This window comes from Ornithodoros turicata, chromosome 9 (genome assembly GCF_037126465.1).
Source record: "Ornithodoros turicata isolate Travis chromosome 9, ASM3712646v1, whole genome shotgun sequence".
Classification (NCBI taxonomy): domain Eukaryota; kingdom Metazoa; phylum Arthropoda; class Arachnida; order Ixodida; family Argasidae; genus Ornithodoros; species Ornithodoros turicata.
Window position 1 is genome coordinate 40,782,824 of NC_088209.1, and position 15,093 is coordinate 40,797,916.

The window sequence follows — 15,093 nt, forward strand, 5'->3', positions numbered from 1 at the left end:
CTACAAATTAACTCGCGTGCGCCACCTATGTGGCGTTTGGCGTTACGTTGCTCTCGTCTGTATGACGCTAGTACGTCATAGACATCCACAGACCGGCACGAATCACTCTCTTTAAAATGATATCGGCTCAGTTAACAGCATATTCAACCGCGCTCACGAAGAGAGAGGACGTACCAAAGCATCGAGAAAAATCATTGGCCGTAAGAAAACAGTAGAGCGTCACGTGATGAAATAAATAACGATAAAAGAAAACGAAAAGCGACGGCAAACTTTCCCTCGGCTATTTCTGTTAAGCTGAGGCGCAAACAGAAAATACAAAACGATCGCCAAAGAAGAAAATCGATGATGGAGTTCTACAGTTCGTTAATTAGCGTTCTTCGATAATGAGTCCAGAGTGTGTAAGAGGAGCGGTACCTTCTGAAAGCGTTTATTAACCAAGCGAAATACGATCTCCGTTGCGACTTTTTAATGAACACGAAGATGCTTAAAGTGGTACGACCATGAAAGGTCCCCGCATCATATCGATAGGTGCAAGTGGACATCCGAAAGTTGGGATTGCGACGTCGACAGCGCCAGCAAAAACATCATGACTAGGTGTGCAACGTAAAGTGGACTAAAACGATCTAGTACGGCACAAACTACGAGAAAGTACCACACACTCGATTGTGACGATAACGACGAACGTTACACCAGAGCTGACTCCAATAGAGCTTCCGGTAGGACGAAGCCTCCTCCCCCCCCCCCCACACACACACACTAGAAGCCCTGTAAACAAAGACAATAGTCTTGAACCTCTCTTTATTGTCGGACCTAGCTCCCGGTACCTGCCGCCCGGCGCCCCCTCTGGCAAACGGACCACAGAGAGTTAGACCTAGCACTAGCTTGATGCATGCATCAGAGAGACGTGATACTGCATGCAAGAGCGCTGATACTAGTCAAGGCGCGACTTCAGGGGGGGAAGTGCAGACTGAAAGCATCGAGGCACTACACCGCCAAATGCCTCCTCGAGAGGTACACAAGGTCGAGGGATTCGTCATAAACATTTTACACCAGAGGGCGTTTTACTCATGTACAATAACAATCGGTTTCAATGATCGTTAAAGCTGCTCAGTGGCAGGAGCACAAGAGGGAGACGCCGATGGAAAAGGCCTGCACGGTGTGACAGTACGTCTGACAGCCGTGCGGAACTTCAGAGCTGCGCTGAAACCTTCATGATATGGCAGACATCTCGCACAGACCGAGCCAAATACCTTCATCATCTGCTTATGAAAGAGGGTCACCAAGCTACAGGACAGCGGGAAAGTGCCAAAGATTACGCGACAGCAACAGAGGCCTCACATCCTTTGGATTGCCGCTCGAGACCTTGAAATCGCAACCTCGCACTTCCCCATGATCAAAACCCAGAGACACTCTACTGAACTTCTGTACTGAGGGACTTCTGACTGGGGAACTTCTATATGGTCAGTACAACTGAGCAAGTTCACCGCCGTAGAACTTTTCGCGGATCTTCAGGGCTGCTCAACAGGAGGGATCGTGCATTATCCCCTAGGCGCGAGTGCTCGGCATCAAAAAGGAGCCTCCTCCGCTATTAGGAAAGCGTCTGTGAGAGCCAATCTGTTCATTCGGCCTCACCGTCATTGTCATGATTCAGCAGTGGCGCCGCTACATGCCGCCACGTGCTGTTGTGCGTTCTTTCATGGTACGACGTTCATACGTCGTTAGTCATATGGATGTTGGATCCTTGCCTTAGCTCATTCGGCCCTTCATCGCCTAAATTGCTAGGTATATCTCTTCGGTCATTTTTTATCATTAACTGTCTGTGTTATCCAAATAACGTGCTCCTGAATCTTCTTTTGAGTTTAGCAGATAGCCAGGGACATTGGGCCCGTCACCGACGCTTCTCAACATTCTACACCCCTTTTCCTTGGTCTATCTTGCCTCGCACATCGCAGCAAACAGCAAACACGTCGTACATTGAGGCCACAAATAAATTACTTTGGTTTCAACTTAGGACATTCTAATCGACAACACTGCGCATGGCAAGGACCAGCATGCCTTGGTATACATATATGCCTGTCCCCATAAAATGGTTATGCGTTTGTACTCTATACTCTTCGAGCCATTCGGAACACCCCCAGTATCGCCCTTGTAGAGCACAATCCCCTGCAGGCTTGCACTAAAGCAGCTTGTGGGGCCATGATGAGGATATAGGAAATATATTATAAATTGGTTAAACAAAGATTAGCATTGTCCAAGGACTACGGAGTGTCCTCCGATGGAGCGGCGGAAGTCTTCTTGGTCTTCTTCTTCTTGCGAGTTTTCTTTTTGCCCGGTACTTCTTGTGGTACTTCTTGTGGTACTTGTTCTATGACGCCCTCCTGTTCCGCTGTCCCGCTTGGCGGCACCTGCTGCTCTTGACCTGCCACCGAGGGTGTATTCTTTTCTTGTGTCGCGTGGACAGAAGCAATAGCCTCCTGAAGCGTGACGAGGATAAAAACATGTTTATATCGGCGCCAGGACTTTTTGGTCTACATTGTGCTACATCGTCCCATATTCGTAGTACCCTCCTGTCCAAAAAAAGCGTCAATTTCACAAGCTTGCCCTGCCACTTCCAGTGAGTTTTGTTGGTCGAAGGAATATCTAACCGTACAATGCTAACGACAATGATGTTTACGTACAGGCGGACTGACAATCCCACTGGATTTTCCTTGCTCCTGAGGAATCGCGGCACTTCCAGCCTGAGACACGTTTGCTGGTATTGGAGCGGCGCTCTCGCCCGTCTTGGTCTCCTCCGCCTTCATATTGGAGGGCTGTGGAGGATACGCGTCGTAAGAAACGTGCGACGTTTACATGTGTCTTCTATGGCCAGTGTTTCTGTGCACCGCCGAACGTTAGTTACTAATGCAAACCGTATCAATCTTGACCTAATCTCTCTTGATCTAATCATATGGTGGAAACACATCCTCAACCACCGCACATGAGGATATGTCACTGCGAGTGGGATGGACCGCTGCGGGAAGTTTCGGATGAAGTAGATATAAAGAGATGCAGAGCTCTGTATCCGTTCCACCAATAAACTGGGGTCTAACGGGGCCACAGGTTCCGCAGAATGCAGCAACGCCAAATGGCCTTTTCCGTAGATCTGCAGTCGCACTAACTCTTTTCTAAGATCCATTCGCACTTCAGTGCTGGATCCAACCAGACAAGGACGAAACGAAGAAAAAACATCACTTTGCTCCATACTAGAATCCATGAATTCTTACCCTGGCGGGGCTTGCATAACTTGGCGCGTCAGAGCGCTGACGAATGGCGGGGTGAGGGCTGTTTCCGCTGGTACCTGCCCTGTCGAACTGAGTACCCGCGCCAGAAGCGACGTCGGGGACCATCTCAGCGATCCGATCGAGCTTGTTCAATCCACAGGCCACCAAGAGCTGGCGGTACTGCATCGCCTCTTCCCACGAGTCTGGTTCCCATGTTGGTAGGGGAGCCAAAGCCTGAGAGTAGTTCTACGAGCGGAAGTATCGTGTTTATATGTGGCTGCTTCGATGCTTCAGATTGTCCTGTCCGATTTTAATGCACCACTTTGTAGTGCTGTATGTCTAAGACAAAACAGCAGTGAAAAATAAGCTCCCATCACGCTGCTTTCCACACCTATTGAGGATATAAATTCACGGCTGCACGTTCCCCGATAACCATATCGCTAGCATAGACGATATAAGGGTGATGAACTCCTGTTCTGGTTCCTCTATAAACCTCACTTGCCATGGGATTTTGATGGACTTTCTTTCTCAGCGGAGCCCCCCCCCCCGCCCCCTCTCCTACACTCTTAAAAATGAACTTCACCACATAGCACGCTCCTAGCCAACCATCACCCCGAATGACAACGTTCTCGCCTCAGATTTGTTGAAAACGGGAGGAGGAGCCTATTTTGTGCCGTGCATAATGGCCACAAAATAGGCTCCTCCTCCCGTTTTCAGCAAATCAGGGGCGAGAACGTTGTCATTCGGGATGATGGTTGGCTACGAGCGTGCTATGTGGTGAAGTTCATTTCTAAGAGTGTATTTGCCATTGCCATAAGGACCCACATTCACACTTTTAACGGAACATTGCGTTTCTAGTGAAAATCTTTAAGCATACAGGAATAAAGGAGACTTACCGACTGCGTGTAATTGAGGATAATTATCATCATTATAGGAATGAAGCTTAATTCCACGAAATCAAGCCACACGAAAAGCGCCGTCATCCACCCTGGGTACAATGTGTCCTCCCACGATCCGAGCACCGTCCTTGCCAAGATTATCACCTGAGAAATTACCACCTCTCACCTTCGGTCGGTTCACGTAGGAAGGAGGGACACTTACAGAAGCCGTGAGAGGAGCCATCGACGTCCAGCCGAATTTTACGAAGAAATCTGGCTCGATACCGAGCATTACTTTGCAGTCGATGCCTAACCTTCGTCGACCTGAGGAAATACAGGCTGACTGTTATCACCTGTCAACGCGCAGTGTAATCTGCGAAGCATTACCAGTAAAGCGTAAACTTAAAGAAAGCGACCCACGTGCACTCTTTATATACTCAGGTGTGCTATCATAATACACAAAGAAGTTGATGTCATGCGTGGAGGATTGTTTTTACATGGAACGTCACTGTAGCCTGACCTCGGCGGGTTCTTTTGTTGCGTCTCAGAAAGATAAGGGGGAAAACTTCCAGGAAAACCACAAATGTACGCAAGCAATATATTTGTTTAAAAATTTCGTGTTAGCGCCGCGAAGCAACTCTGGCTATGAGCGGTGTACAGACGTAGACAGATGGAGAGACGACAGCAGGAGAAGGAGTGGGAGACAGGGGGTTAGTGTGCGTCCTGGGCCGACTTCACGGGGAACTGTGCCGACATTCGTCTGGAAAGTCTTCGGGAAAACCCAGGGAAAACCTCAGACAGCACAGCCGGTGACAGGATTCGAACCCGTGTCACCTCCCAGTCTCGGCGTGGAAAGCGATCATCTTATAACCACTATGCCACGAGAGCTGGCCACGAGAGCTGGCCACGAGAGCTGGCCACGGGAGCTGGCCACGGGAGCTGGTCACAAGCGATATTGAAGGCAAGTTTTCGTTCTGAGCAGCGGTTAATAGGTTCCAGATGGTGAAGGTCCCTGCACGACTACGAAACCCCCGGAGCACAAAAACGTGCGTTCAGGCTTACCATAGATCTGTAAGAAGACGAGACACTCTATAATAAGGATGACAAAGCGGATGTCCTGGTCGTAGCCATGGAAGAACGATTCTGCAACGCTCATGCCACCCTGAAAGAGGGATAGAGACGATGTAGCCATATACAGGGTGAGTCCGTTCGAGCCCGCAAAGTCACTTACTGGGGTGCAGAAGATGATGCTGAGTATGATGAGGGCAGTGCAGGTGATAAAGTGCGCCATTGACCTGTTCTCTCGGAAGGGTAGGTAGACGGGCGATAAAAGTTCCAGTATGATGTCGGGAAGCACCATCTGGAAGAGTATAGAAAAGCGTGGCTGGAAAGTATTCTGAGCGGTGAAACGTCTGTAGAAGACTTACAAATTTGGGTAGCACGGTTGATATGAGCCAGAAGGAATGGATGCGACTCCAGGGCTCAGGGAAGCTGACGATGCTCATGGCATGAGGATTGATGCTCACGATGAACCTGGAATCTGAAATCGTTATAGAATCATGAATGTGTATCAAGATGATGCATATATTGGTATACGCCAGCAGTAGCGTAGCCAGAAAAATATCTTAGGGGGGAGGGTCGATTTCACCCCCCGTTCTCTCTTCCCCGAATGCAAAAAAGGTACAAGTTGGAAGTGCTTATGGTGTCTTCGATTGGTTGCTTCCGATCGCTCGAGAGCGCACTGGTCGAAACAGAGCACTCTTACTGCATTCGACTGGTTCATTTGGAGCTGTTCTAGAGTGCTCTCACCAACGCCGTCGGAGCAGTTGGGAGTGGAAGTCTGGCTGGGTTACGGTCACGTGACTGCGTCAGCTTCCGCTGAGTGGTGTTTCTTTTCCGCCAACCCTGTCATGCTCTGCATTCTGCGCAGTCGTCGTCTTGACTACGAGGGAACACCGGAAGTCACGTGAGTTAACATTCCCTCTCAGCTCCTTCCTCCGCTCGAACCTTTCGCGTACGGCTTCTGGACGATTCCTCCCGCTCGGAGCTGGAGTATCGGGAGTACCTGCTGGAGTACCTGCTGGAGAGCAAGTACTTGGAGATCCGCTGAGTACCTGCTGGAGAGCTGGAGTAGCAGGAGTACCAACCTCAGAGTATCGGAACGACCAGTCGAAGACATCATTAAACTCCCGGAACGCACCCCTCCGCAACCCGGTTACGCCAGCGCTCCCCAGTCGACATAACAACTCGTCCCAAAGGGAGATCTAGTTTTGTGAAACACATAACGACCAATATACGCACGTACCCACGTTCACTAACATGCTGATATCGATTCTCGTTGTATTGGACAGGTGCCCAAGAAACAGGAAAGTCGTGAAGATCCCCAAGCCTTTGTACACGGTGTCCGCCGCCAGCACAAACGGTACGTCACTGAAGGTGAAGGACAGCCCTGAATAGCTGCGTCGACTCGTCTGTGGCAATAGTGCTTACTTTTGGAAGTCGTTCTTGAAGTGGTTCAGCTTGACGATGGCCAAGTACGTTCCACCCGTCACTCCGACGCTTTCCAAGGACAGATAGAGGGCGTCTGACCACATCTGTGCAGGAAACGTGATATCTGCTCCAACGCAACAAGATGTACTCGTATCACGCAAGACTAGACACAAGTTTGTCTACTAGTTGTGCGCAATGTCAACTCTAGCTAACGTTCACCCCACATTAGAGCAAGGTCCTTCGGCTTTGAAAAATCAGACGTCTTAACCACAGAGATGTGGTGTAGATGAACTACGGTCATCCCTCAAGATCGCCGTATTGTTTCACCTCATAGCTGCTGAACTTGTTCCAGTCAGGTTGTAGAAACAAATCAAGCCCGTCTGGACCGCCTGGTAAAGTGATTCCCCGGAGTAGAAGCACCACTGTAGATGTCATGCAAATCCACGTCATCAGGAAGAAGAACTGAAAGGTACAGCACGTGTAATGCCGAAAGGAAAAGGAGAATGAGCGAAAATTTTTGAATTATCCTGCTTCGCAATAAAAAATGTAGCTCACTATACGTATATATATATAAATGCAACTGGTTTAACTCTGGCGAGCGTATTTTTGCCCGAGGGACTCTGCAATAGAGGAAAAATAGCCGCGCGATCTTCTCCTTTCTCTGTGTCACTCGGCTACGTCACGAAATTCCACGTGTAGCAACGCTGCATTCCATGCGCTAGAAATTAGTAACGTTTTTGGACAATGAGATAGCCCCAATATGAAGACATCGCAGTGACCCCGCCAGAACACATGTTGTATCATAGAAATGTCGTTGTCGGATATTGACACCCTGCTGGCGCAGCGGTGAAAATATATGCCTGAGTGAAATGAAACATTGAAGGCTTCTCGTATGATTTGAACTCGCGAACTTGCGAGTGTTAAGGCGCAGATATAGTCCGACGTAACTGTGCTGCGCGTACGCGCGCTGCACAGTTGCGCTATACGCCGGGGGAAATCACACCCTCTATAGTCTAGCGGCTAGCGCGGCCGGCGGCATTCAACGCGCTAGGACGTCGTCCGCGCAGAATAGAACATGTTCTATTTTTCGTCGACCGCGCTCGCGCAGTCAGATCAGCGCAGTCGCAGTCGCGCTGCTGCAGTCACAGCGACTTTGCGCATGCGCAACGGTTGCAGGCCACTGCTAACGCGCGTCTGACTATAAACGCATATTTCCCGGATCGCTTTGCTTGGCGTGTCTGATTCGGCTGTCGCTGACTGCGACGCCAAAAACGTACTATATCTGCGCCTTTAAGTGTTTCAAGTGCCTTCCCGAACCGCACTCGCCGGGTTCTCTTGATCAGCCGGACTGTCGCCCCTTCTCTCTATCAAAATTGATTGGCCTCTGGCCGAATCCAGCCCACCAACGCCCCGCGCTCAAAGCTCTTTTGACCTTTACGGATCAAACATTTGACCAAACTCATCATCATCATCCTCATCTTTTGACCTTTTTGGACACAATAGGACTTTGATCCTTATTGTGAAGGGGCTCATTATTTCACTCCCCACATCACCAGGGCATATCACCACCAGCGATGGGGTAGAGCCTCGCCCCTGCAATGAAATATTGTTGCTGTTTGACGTTTCGAATTTGTTTCACTTCCCGATTCTGGAATAAATTGGCGTATAAACGTCCTGTATTGTGATCGGTTGACGAGACGCAACGTCAGAATGACGTGTGGCATGCAGTCGAGGTATTGCAGAGGAGAGCACAACAACGAAAGAGTGCGGTGGTTATTCTGTCGGTTTGGAGGCACACTACACATTTTAACACCACCAATATCTGGAGAAGAAAAAAATATTACTGTCAACAACGAAGTACAGTGTGACAAAACTTGTGCAACTTGTATATACTTATTAGTGCCCCGTTAAAACGTCACTGACAGGAAATGTATGTTCACCAAGAACAGATGGCCGTAAAATACGAACGGAGCATTATAAAACCAGCTAATACCCCAGCCACATAGGCAGCTACATGGGCAGTCTTCAATGGTAATTGAAGCCAATGACCACTGAACCAGAGCCGTATATAGAGAGAGTTTGGCCATCTTTTGCAGCTTCACGGGCGGAGCCTGTTTTGAAGTCAGAGTCGCTGTTGCACCGCCCAAAAGGCCTGTATCCAAGCGAAATCCGCTTATCAGCCAGCGGGTATACAGCAGTTTTCCCGTGGACACCGCCATATTGAAAACGCAGCGCCGTCTAGCCGGTGGAGCATGTTGAGAACTGTTGTACTGCCCATGCCAGAGAGAAGGAAAGCACACGTGTCGTGTGCTTCCTCCCTGGCATCGCTTTCCTCCTTGCTGGGGTGTGCTATGTGCGAAAGCGATGGGTGTGAGGCTGGCTGGAAAGCGGTGTATAGGCGCCATTTTGATGCAGTCCACCGGCTGGTGGACAGGTACTTTTGTCGCGCTCAGTGTAATTTACCAGAATCGCTGGCTTATGGCCCAAGGGCGCCTGTGATATGGGGGCTTTGTTGTCAAACTGAAATGATTCAATGACGATGGGTTCTCGAAGAACGTGATACCCATGGGTCTTCCCCCTTGCTTCGTGAACGAAGCTTTGCATCGACATGGCGTCGGCGACCGGTTGACAACAGGACAACGACAGAGCGCGGCGAGGGAGGTCTTTCAGCCGTGACGTCGTATGACGCGGTTCAAGTTGGACTCCTCCCAATGTCCAAACTCTCTTTATAAACGGCTCTGCACTGAACATGCGCGTGGCACTACCAAGCGTACAAAGTGTCAAATTCTCAAAGAGCATTGGAGTCGATGCACTTTGAGCAGTTGACGCGTTACACGCTTGGTGGTGCTACGCGCACGTTCAATGACCATTGGCTTCAATTACCATTGAAGGCTACCCGTTTGGCAGGAGTATATAAGACTTCAAGCACTACTAGCGCAGCATGATAATGAGCCTTTTCAGGAACATCACTCACGAATCTGGCTCTCAAAAGTCCTCCGTGGGCGACGAGAAACACAAGGAGCCAAATAACCACAATCGTCAACAGGAACGGCGCTTGAACGGTAGCAAAGGGACTTTGAATGAATTCCGCGTTCAATCTGTCGTGAGTAAAAGGAAAGTCGATTGTAGCGAACGAACGCTACGGTATTATTCGTGCCAAACTATTACCGGACGATAATCTTTCAATCTCATCTTATGCGGGGTACTTGTGCTTGTACAGCCGTAATCGTACACGTGTCTGCAGCAAGCGACCCGTGGACACTGATGCTCTAGCAACTCGGTGAAGATATAACGTATCTGCTTGTAGGGGTGGATGAACTGCATCCGACACACTTGTCTGTATTCTCCAGCTCGTTGTGGGACAGTCCCCTCTTAGCAGTGTGGCTAGCGGTGCAGCGATACCGGAATCGCTTCCCAGCAGAGGCCCTGCAGTCCAGTGAGCATACAACGCCACTAATCGGGAGAGGAATACTCGTGCGTGATACCTGATACCGCTGATAGAGCATCGTTCCGCACGAGCTGGAGACAACAGATAAGTGCGTCGCAAGCGATGTACAGGGTTCGCCAAGATAAACTTCGGGGTTGTAACGAAGATAAAACAAGTAAGAACAGTGTCGGAAAGCTAAAGTAGACGTTAGAGGACGTATTAAGCTCCCAAATTTTATGTCCATAATGCCGCAGAGTCTGTTACTCTGCGCCGCTGCCTAATCGGCTATACCTGTGTTCCAGCTACTTTCCTCTGATAGCGACACGGTCGAAAGCGGCGTCGCAGAGAACTAGTCTGCATTCAGTTCCACATGTTCGATGTCGTCCGCAACGCCGCGCTCGACTGCGTCGCCATCTGACGAAAAGGAGCTGAAACACAGTTTGTGTTTCAGCTCTTTTCCTCCGTTCTACCCCCACTGGTAGGCAAAACAAACCCACGTGGTCATATACGTCGGAAGATGCGAATAGTTCCAAGGGTGGCCGGCACCCACCACTGTGACGCTTCAGTCGCTGTCACGTTTACATAATACGGGGAGCTATATTGATAAAGGTAGTTGCGGCAAGACAGACGAGGTCAGAAAATTTGTGTTGCTGCGGAACCGTGCATTGGTCCGACCGTATTCGTATCGGCTCGCCGCATGTGACCTACACTCTTAAAAATGAACTTCACCGCATAGCACGCTCCTAGCCAACCATCATCTCGAATGATATCATTATTTGCCCTGATTTGTTGAAAACGGGAGGCGTACGCCCTTTCTGTGACACTTATGCTGTTCATAATTGTCACAGAAAAGGCGTACGCCTCCCGTTTTCAGCAAGTCAGTTCAGTAGAGTGTAATTGCGACACCTTGCGCGTTATACACAGCTACAATTGCGGATGTACAAATGCAATATATACGCGATTAGATATGATAGGAAAAGACTGATACTTACATGTGAAAGCCCTGCATGTAGCTACGCATTGCAGTGCATGATGTAGCTTCCTGGTGATACACCGCAGATGGTACGAGCGCAACGCCCGCTTCGCCATTCACTGGAACGCCCTCCTGTTGACGGTTGACACCTTCATAACTCTCGGCCATACGGCTTCGAATCATTCGGCAAGTTGCCTACAAAAATGAAATTTAATTTCACCCCAGATACAACGACACACGCGGAACAAGTGACCACGTGCGCCACATGACACAGAAGACACTTTGATTGTAATGGCGTCATGTGCGCGTTGCTAATGTCCTTATGGTGAATTCGCGTGGTCATTTCCTGGCAGATTTTTTTGCCAGATTCCGAGCAACTGCGTTCACTTAGTCAAGACGTAGCAATCTTGTGTGTTCTCGTGCACTTTCAGAGCACCAGGAATTTGTCAGCTCAGGTGGCACTTTTTCCGCCATGCCTCGAAGCGGCAGGGCGGCGGATTGCCCAACTGTATTCGGTGTCGTCACAACCGTATCGCAAGGGTGGCGAGGGCCCTCATTGGACGGCACGTCGAAGTTTACGTGGGTTAGCAGACGACGGAAGCCGAAGACGAGCTACCGCGATGCCCCTGTTCGCCCCGAGATCGAACGCGGTGTCTGCGCGCTGCGGAGAAACGATGAACTACCGTAGTGTGGATAGCTTCCTCGCGTCGTCTGCTTCTACACGTTTATTCCGCGTTCAGTGAAGTTGGGTAACCGAACAGAATCGTACCATCGCGGCACAAGTGACCTTCCAGTGAATATACGCAAGAATTACGGAAAAGAACCATCAACCCTGAACATCGGCCGACGTGTTATCCACACTTGAAAAGTGACGGTGTCGCCCCCTATAGGTCGATCCCGCAGCCAATATAGCGTGGTCCAAGCGACTATAAACTAGATTCCTGGCACTTATGTTCGCGGTCACGTGATCCAGCACCGGTCTAGAACTTTCCGAGCGCTAGGCAGTTTTGCCACGAAATGACCTTCGTCATTAGTAAGCCTTGTCTAATATATCCCCCCCCCCCCTTGTTTTCGGCAATTTGAATATATTGGTCTAATACGATGCGTAGCCAGTTAGCCAGGTAGCATTCTAAGTAGAAACTGCACGCTGCCGTTTGGAGTTTCGAATCTGACTTCAAGCTGAAGTTACTGAAATAGTCTTATACGTACCATGCCTGGGTTGCTAGCAGCACAAGATCTGTTATAAGGGCCCCAGGTGGCAATGCAGGCGCTCCAGGCCTCGCCATATATGGAGTGGGCCACGTACAGAAGGCAGTTGGAAAGGGCCAGGGAGTCGCCGATCATGTGCAACGTCGTGTACGCAACCATAGAATAGCTCACACCTGCAAAGATATCGGCAGAAATGTTATTTGTAGAATAGGCGTGGTTTGTAAATTCCCGCTCACCCAGGAATAGCGGGACTGCTTCAAAAATGCCCCGATTGCCGTCGCCGATGAACTGGCCGAGGTTGCTCTCCAGGTGCATCATGGGCATCGCGATGGTCAACAGAAAGGTGAAGTACGCTATCAAGAAGGGCGCTGAGAAGAGACGACCGTTAGGCAACGAAGCTATGCAAGCAAGCTATAGCGGTTGTGCTTACCGATAAACAGAACAATGCAAATCTCTACACTCTTAAGAAAAAAGAATGTGAAGAGGTGGTAACTTCTATAGTTACCAGCTAGGTCAGCATACACTCTTAAAAATGAACTTCACCGCATAGCACGCTCCTAGCCAACCATCATCTGGAATGATCTCGTTATCTGCCCTGATTTGTTGGAAACGGGAGGCGTACGCCTTTTTTGTGACAATTATGAAGCATAAGTGTCACAAAAATGGCGTACGCCTCCCGTTTTCAACAAATCAGGGCAGATAACGATATCATTCGAGATTATGGTTGGCTAAGAGCGTGCTTTGCGGTGAAGTTCATTTTTAAGAGTGTAGCCTCAGATAAAGGTAAAGGGGTGCTAAAAGAAATTATATATCCAAATTGCTACAAAAAGGCGTACGCCCCCCTCGCTCACCGGTTCAGAAGCGGTAGCCTTATCATTATGCGACAACTATTACCTCTTAAACGGTGCAAATGCTCCACCCTTTTTTCTAACAGTGTATGTTAAACTTCGCCACGTTCGTAAGTCAGATGTAATAGCGAATGGAAAATCATTTAGGAAAGTCCTGTACATCCCGTAGAAAGCATGTATAGAACCGTATAAGTCAAACGGAACTACACTCTTAAAAATGAACTTCACCACATAGCACGCTCCTAGCCAACCTTCATCGCGAATGATATCGTTATCTGCCCTGATTTGTTGAAAACGGGAGGCGTATGCCTTTTTTGTGACAATTATGAACAGCATAAGTGTCACAAAAAAGGCGTACGCCTCCCGTTTTCAACAAATCATGGCAGATAACGTAATCATTCGACATGATGGTTGGCTAAGAGCGTGCTATGCGGTGAAGTTCATTTTTAAGAGTGTAGGGACACATGAAACTGAACTGCTTTCTAACAAATTACTCCACTTCGACATTATTCTTCGTCTAGAAGTACATCTATATATTTGTGGAACAGAGGAATAGGAGGCAAGCTAAAGCTGGTGCGGATGCGATGAGGGAAACATCATCTCGAGTCTTTCTCTTCTGCTCCTTCGTATTTTTCCGTGTTCCCTTAGTCCGTGTCCCTGAGCTAATGGGATAGGGTATCGCACCTATCGATGAAACTCTCCAATCACAATCTTCAAATAAAGTTGTTGTTGTTGTTGTTATCCCAGCGCTTGCTCCTGAAACTCAAGGAGATGTTTTTTTTCGTCTATTTGTGCACTCTAAAAAGAACTTCACCGCATAGCACGCTGTGCGCCAACCATTGCCACAAATGATAGGGTTATCGCTTGTGATTGGAAGACATACGCCTTTCTGTGGCAAATTTCATATATACAAATTGCCACAAAAAAGGCGTACGCCCCCCCCCCCTTCGAATCAGAAGCGACAACCCTACACTCTTAAAACAAAGCTTCACCACATAGCACAGTGAAGGCCAACCATTGTACAAGGTGATACCTCTATCACCCTTGATTTGTGGAAAGCGTACGCCTTTTTCTGACAATTAACATCTCTGCGTAAGTGTCACAAAAAGGCGTACACCCCAGTTTTCAATAAATAAGGGGAGAGAACGGTGTCACTCGGGCTGATGGTTGGCTATGAGCGTGCTATGTGGTGAAGTTCATTTTTAAGAGTGTATCATTCGTGGCAATGATTCGCGCACAGCGTTCTCTGCGGTGAAGTTCTGTTTTTAGAGTTTGGTTACGCGCGTTTCTCGATTCACCAACACGAACAGATCTCAATTGCCTCATGTCCTACGGGTTGCCGAGCGCCCCGGAGTTCATCGGACGCCCCACAGGAATACGCCCTCTATTATTCGCTGTCCATTCTGCATCGACACAGCTTTATCGAACAATGGTCACAGCTTGCGTGACGTCACTGGATGCAACATAAGAAAGACAGCGCACCTCCGCCATAGAGCAAGAACAACATTGGAAAGTGAGTAGCTCTCGCGCTGCCCGCAGTCATAATGAACAGGATGATGAGCTTGTGAAGTTGGCCATCGTAGGTGGGCCGATCTTGGGCCTGCATGAGAACATGCACTCACTTTTGGCACGCTCATTACACCCGAAAGCTAAACGGAGTCGGGAACGCTTACGTCCATGTTCTTATTCATCGTCGCCGAAGTATGGTTCCCGAATCAGAAGCAGCAGAATGATCACAAGTGAATGTCCCCGGCAGATGCAAAGAGGCGTGTCCTTGGTGTTCGTCCTGTTCCGTGCTCCTTCTTCTCAAAAGTGCACCCTTCTCAAAACTGTGCACGAGCTCTTCGCTTACGTTGTCTTCCTTCTTTTGCTGAATGAGAGTGGATCCGTGGAAGCACAAAATACTGACCCAGCCGGCTTAGCCAAGTCACTGATTCAACGCTTCCCCAGAGCCGTGTATTAAAAGGGAGTTTGGTCATTGCGAGGAGTCTAAAAAAAAGAGGCTCGA

General features: G+C 49.0%; 1 protein-coding gene across 1 annotated transcript; it reads right to left on the reverse strand.

The window, feature by feature from the left end:
- Positions 1-2,200: 2,200 nt before the first annotated feature.
- Positions 2,201-14,891, reverse strand: LOC135367989 (sodium- and chloride-dependent taurine transporter-like). The gene is made up of 17 exons (XM_064601073.1): positions 14,759-14,891; positions 14,568-14,685; positions 12,474-12,605; positions 12,238-12,410; positions 11,048-11,223; positions 9,603-9,726; positions 6,956-7,090; positions 6,629-6,732; positions 6,444-6,568; positions 5,566-5,678; positions 5,370-5,498; positions 5,201-5,300; positions 4,362-4,462; positions 4,157-4,303; positions 3,264-3,506; positions 2,679-2,810; positions 2,201-2,474 (listed from the first exon to the last, which is right to left on the reverse strand). The coding sequence occupies exons 1-17, from the start codon at positions 14,774-14,776 to the stop codon at positions 2,259-2,261; spliced, it is 2,286 nt and encodes a 761-aa protein (XP_064457143.1). The 5' UTR covers positions 14,777-14,891; the 3' UTR covers positions 2,201-2,258.
- Between the last annotated feature and the right edge of the window lie 202 nt (positions 14,892-15,093).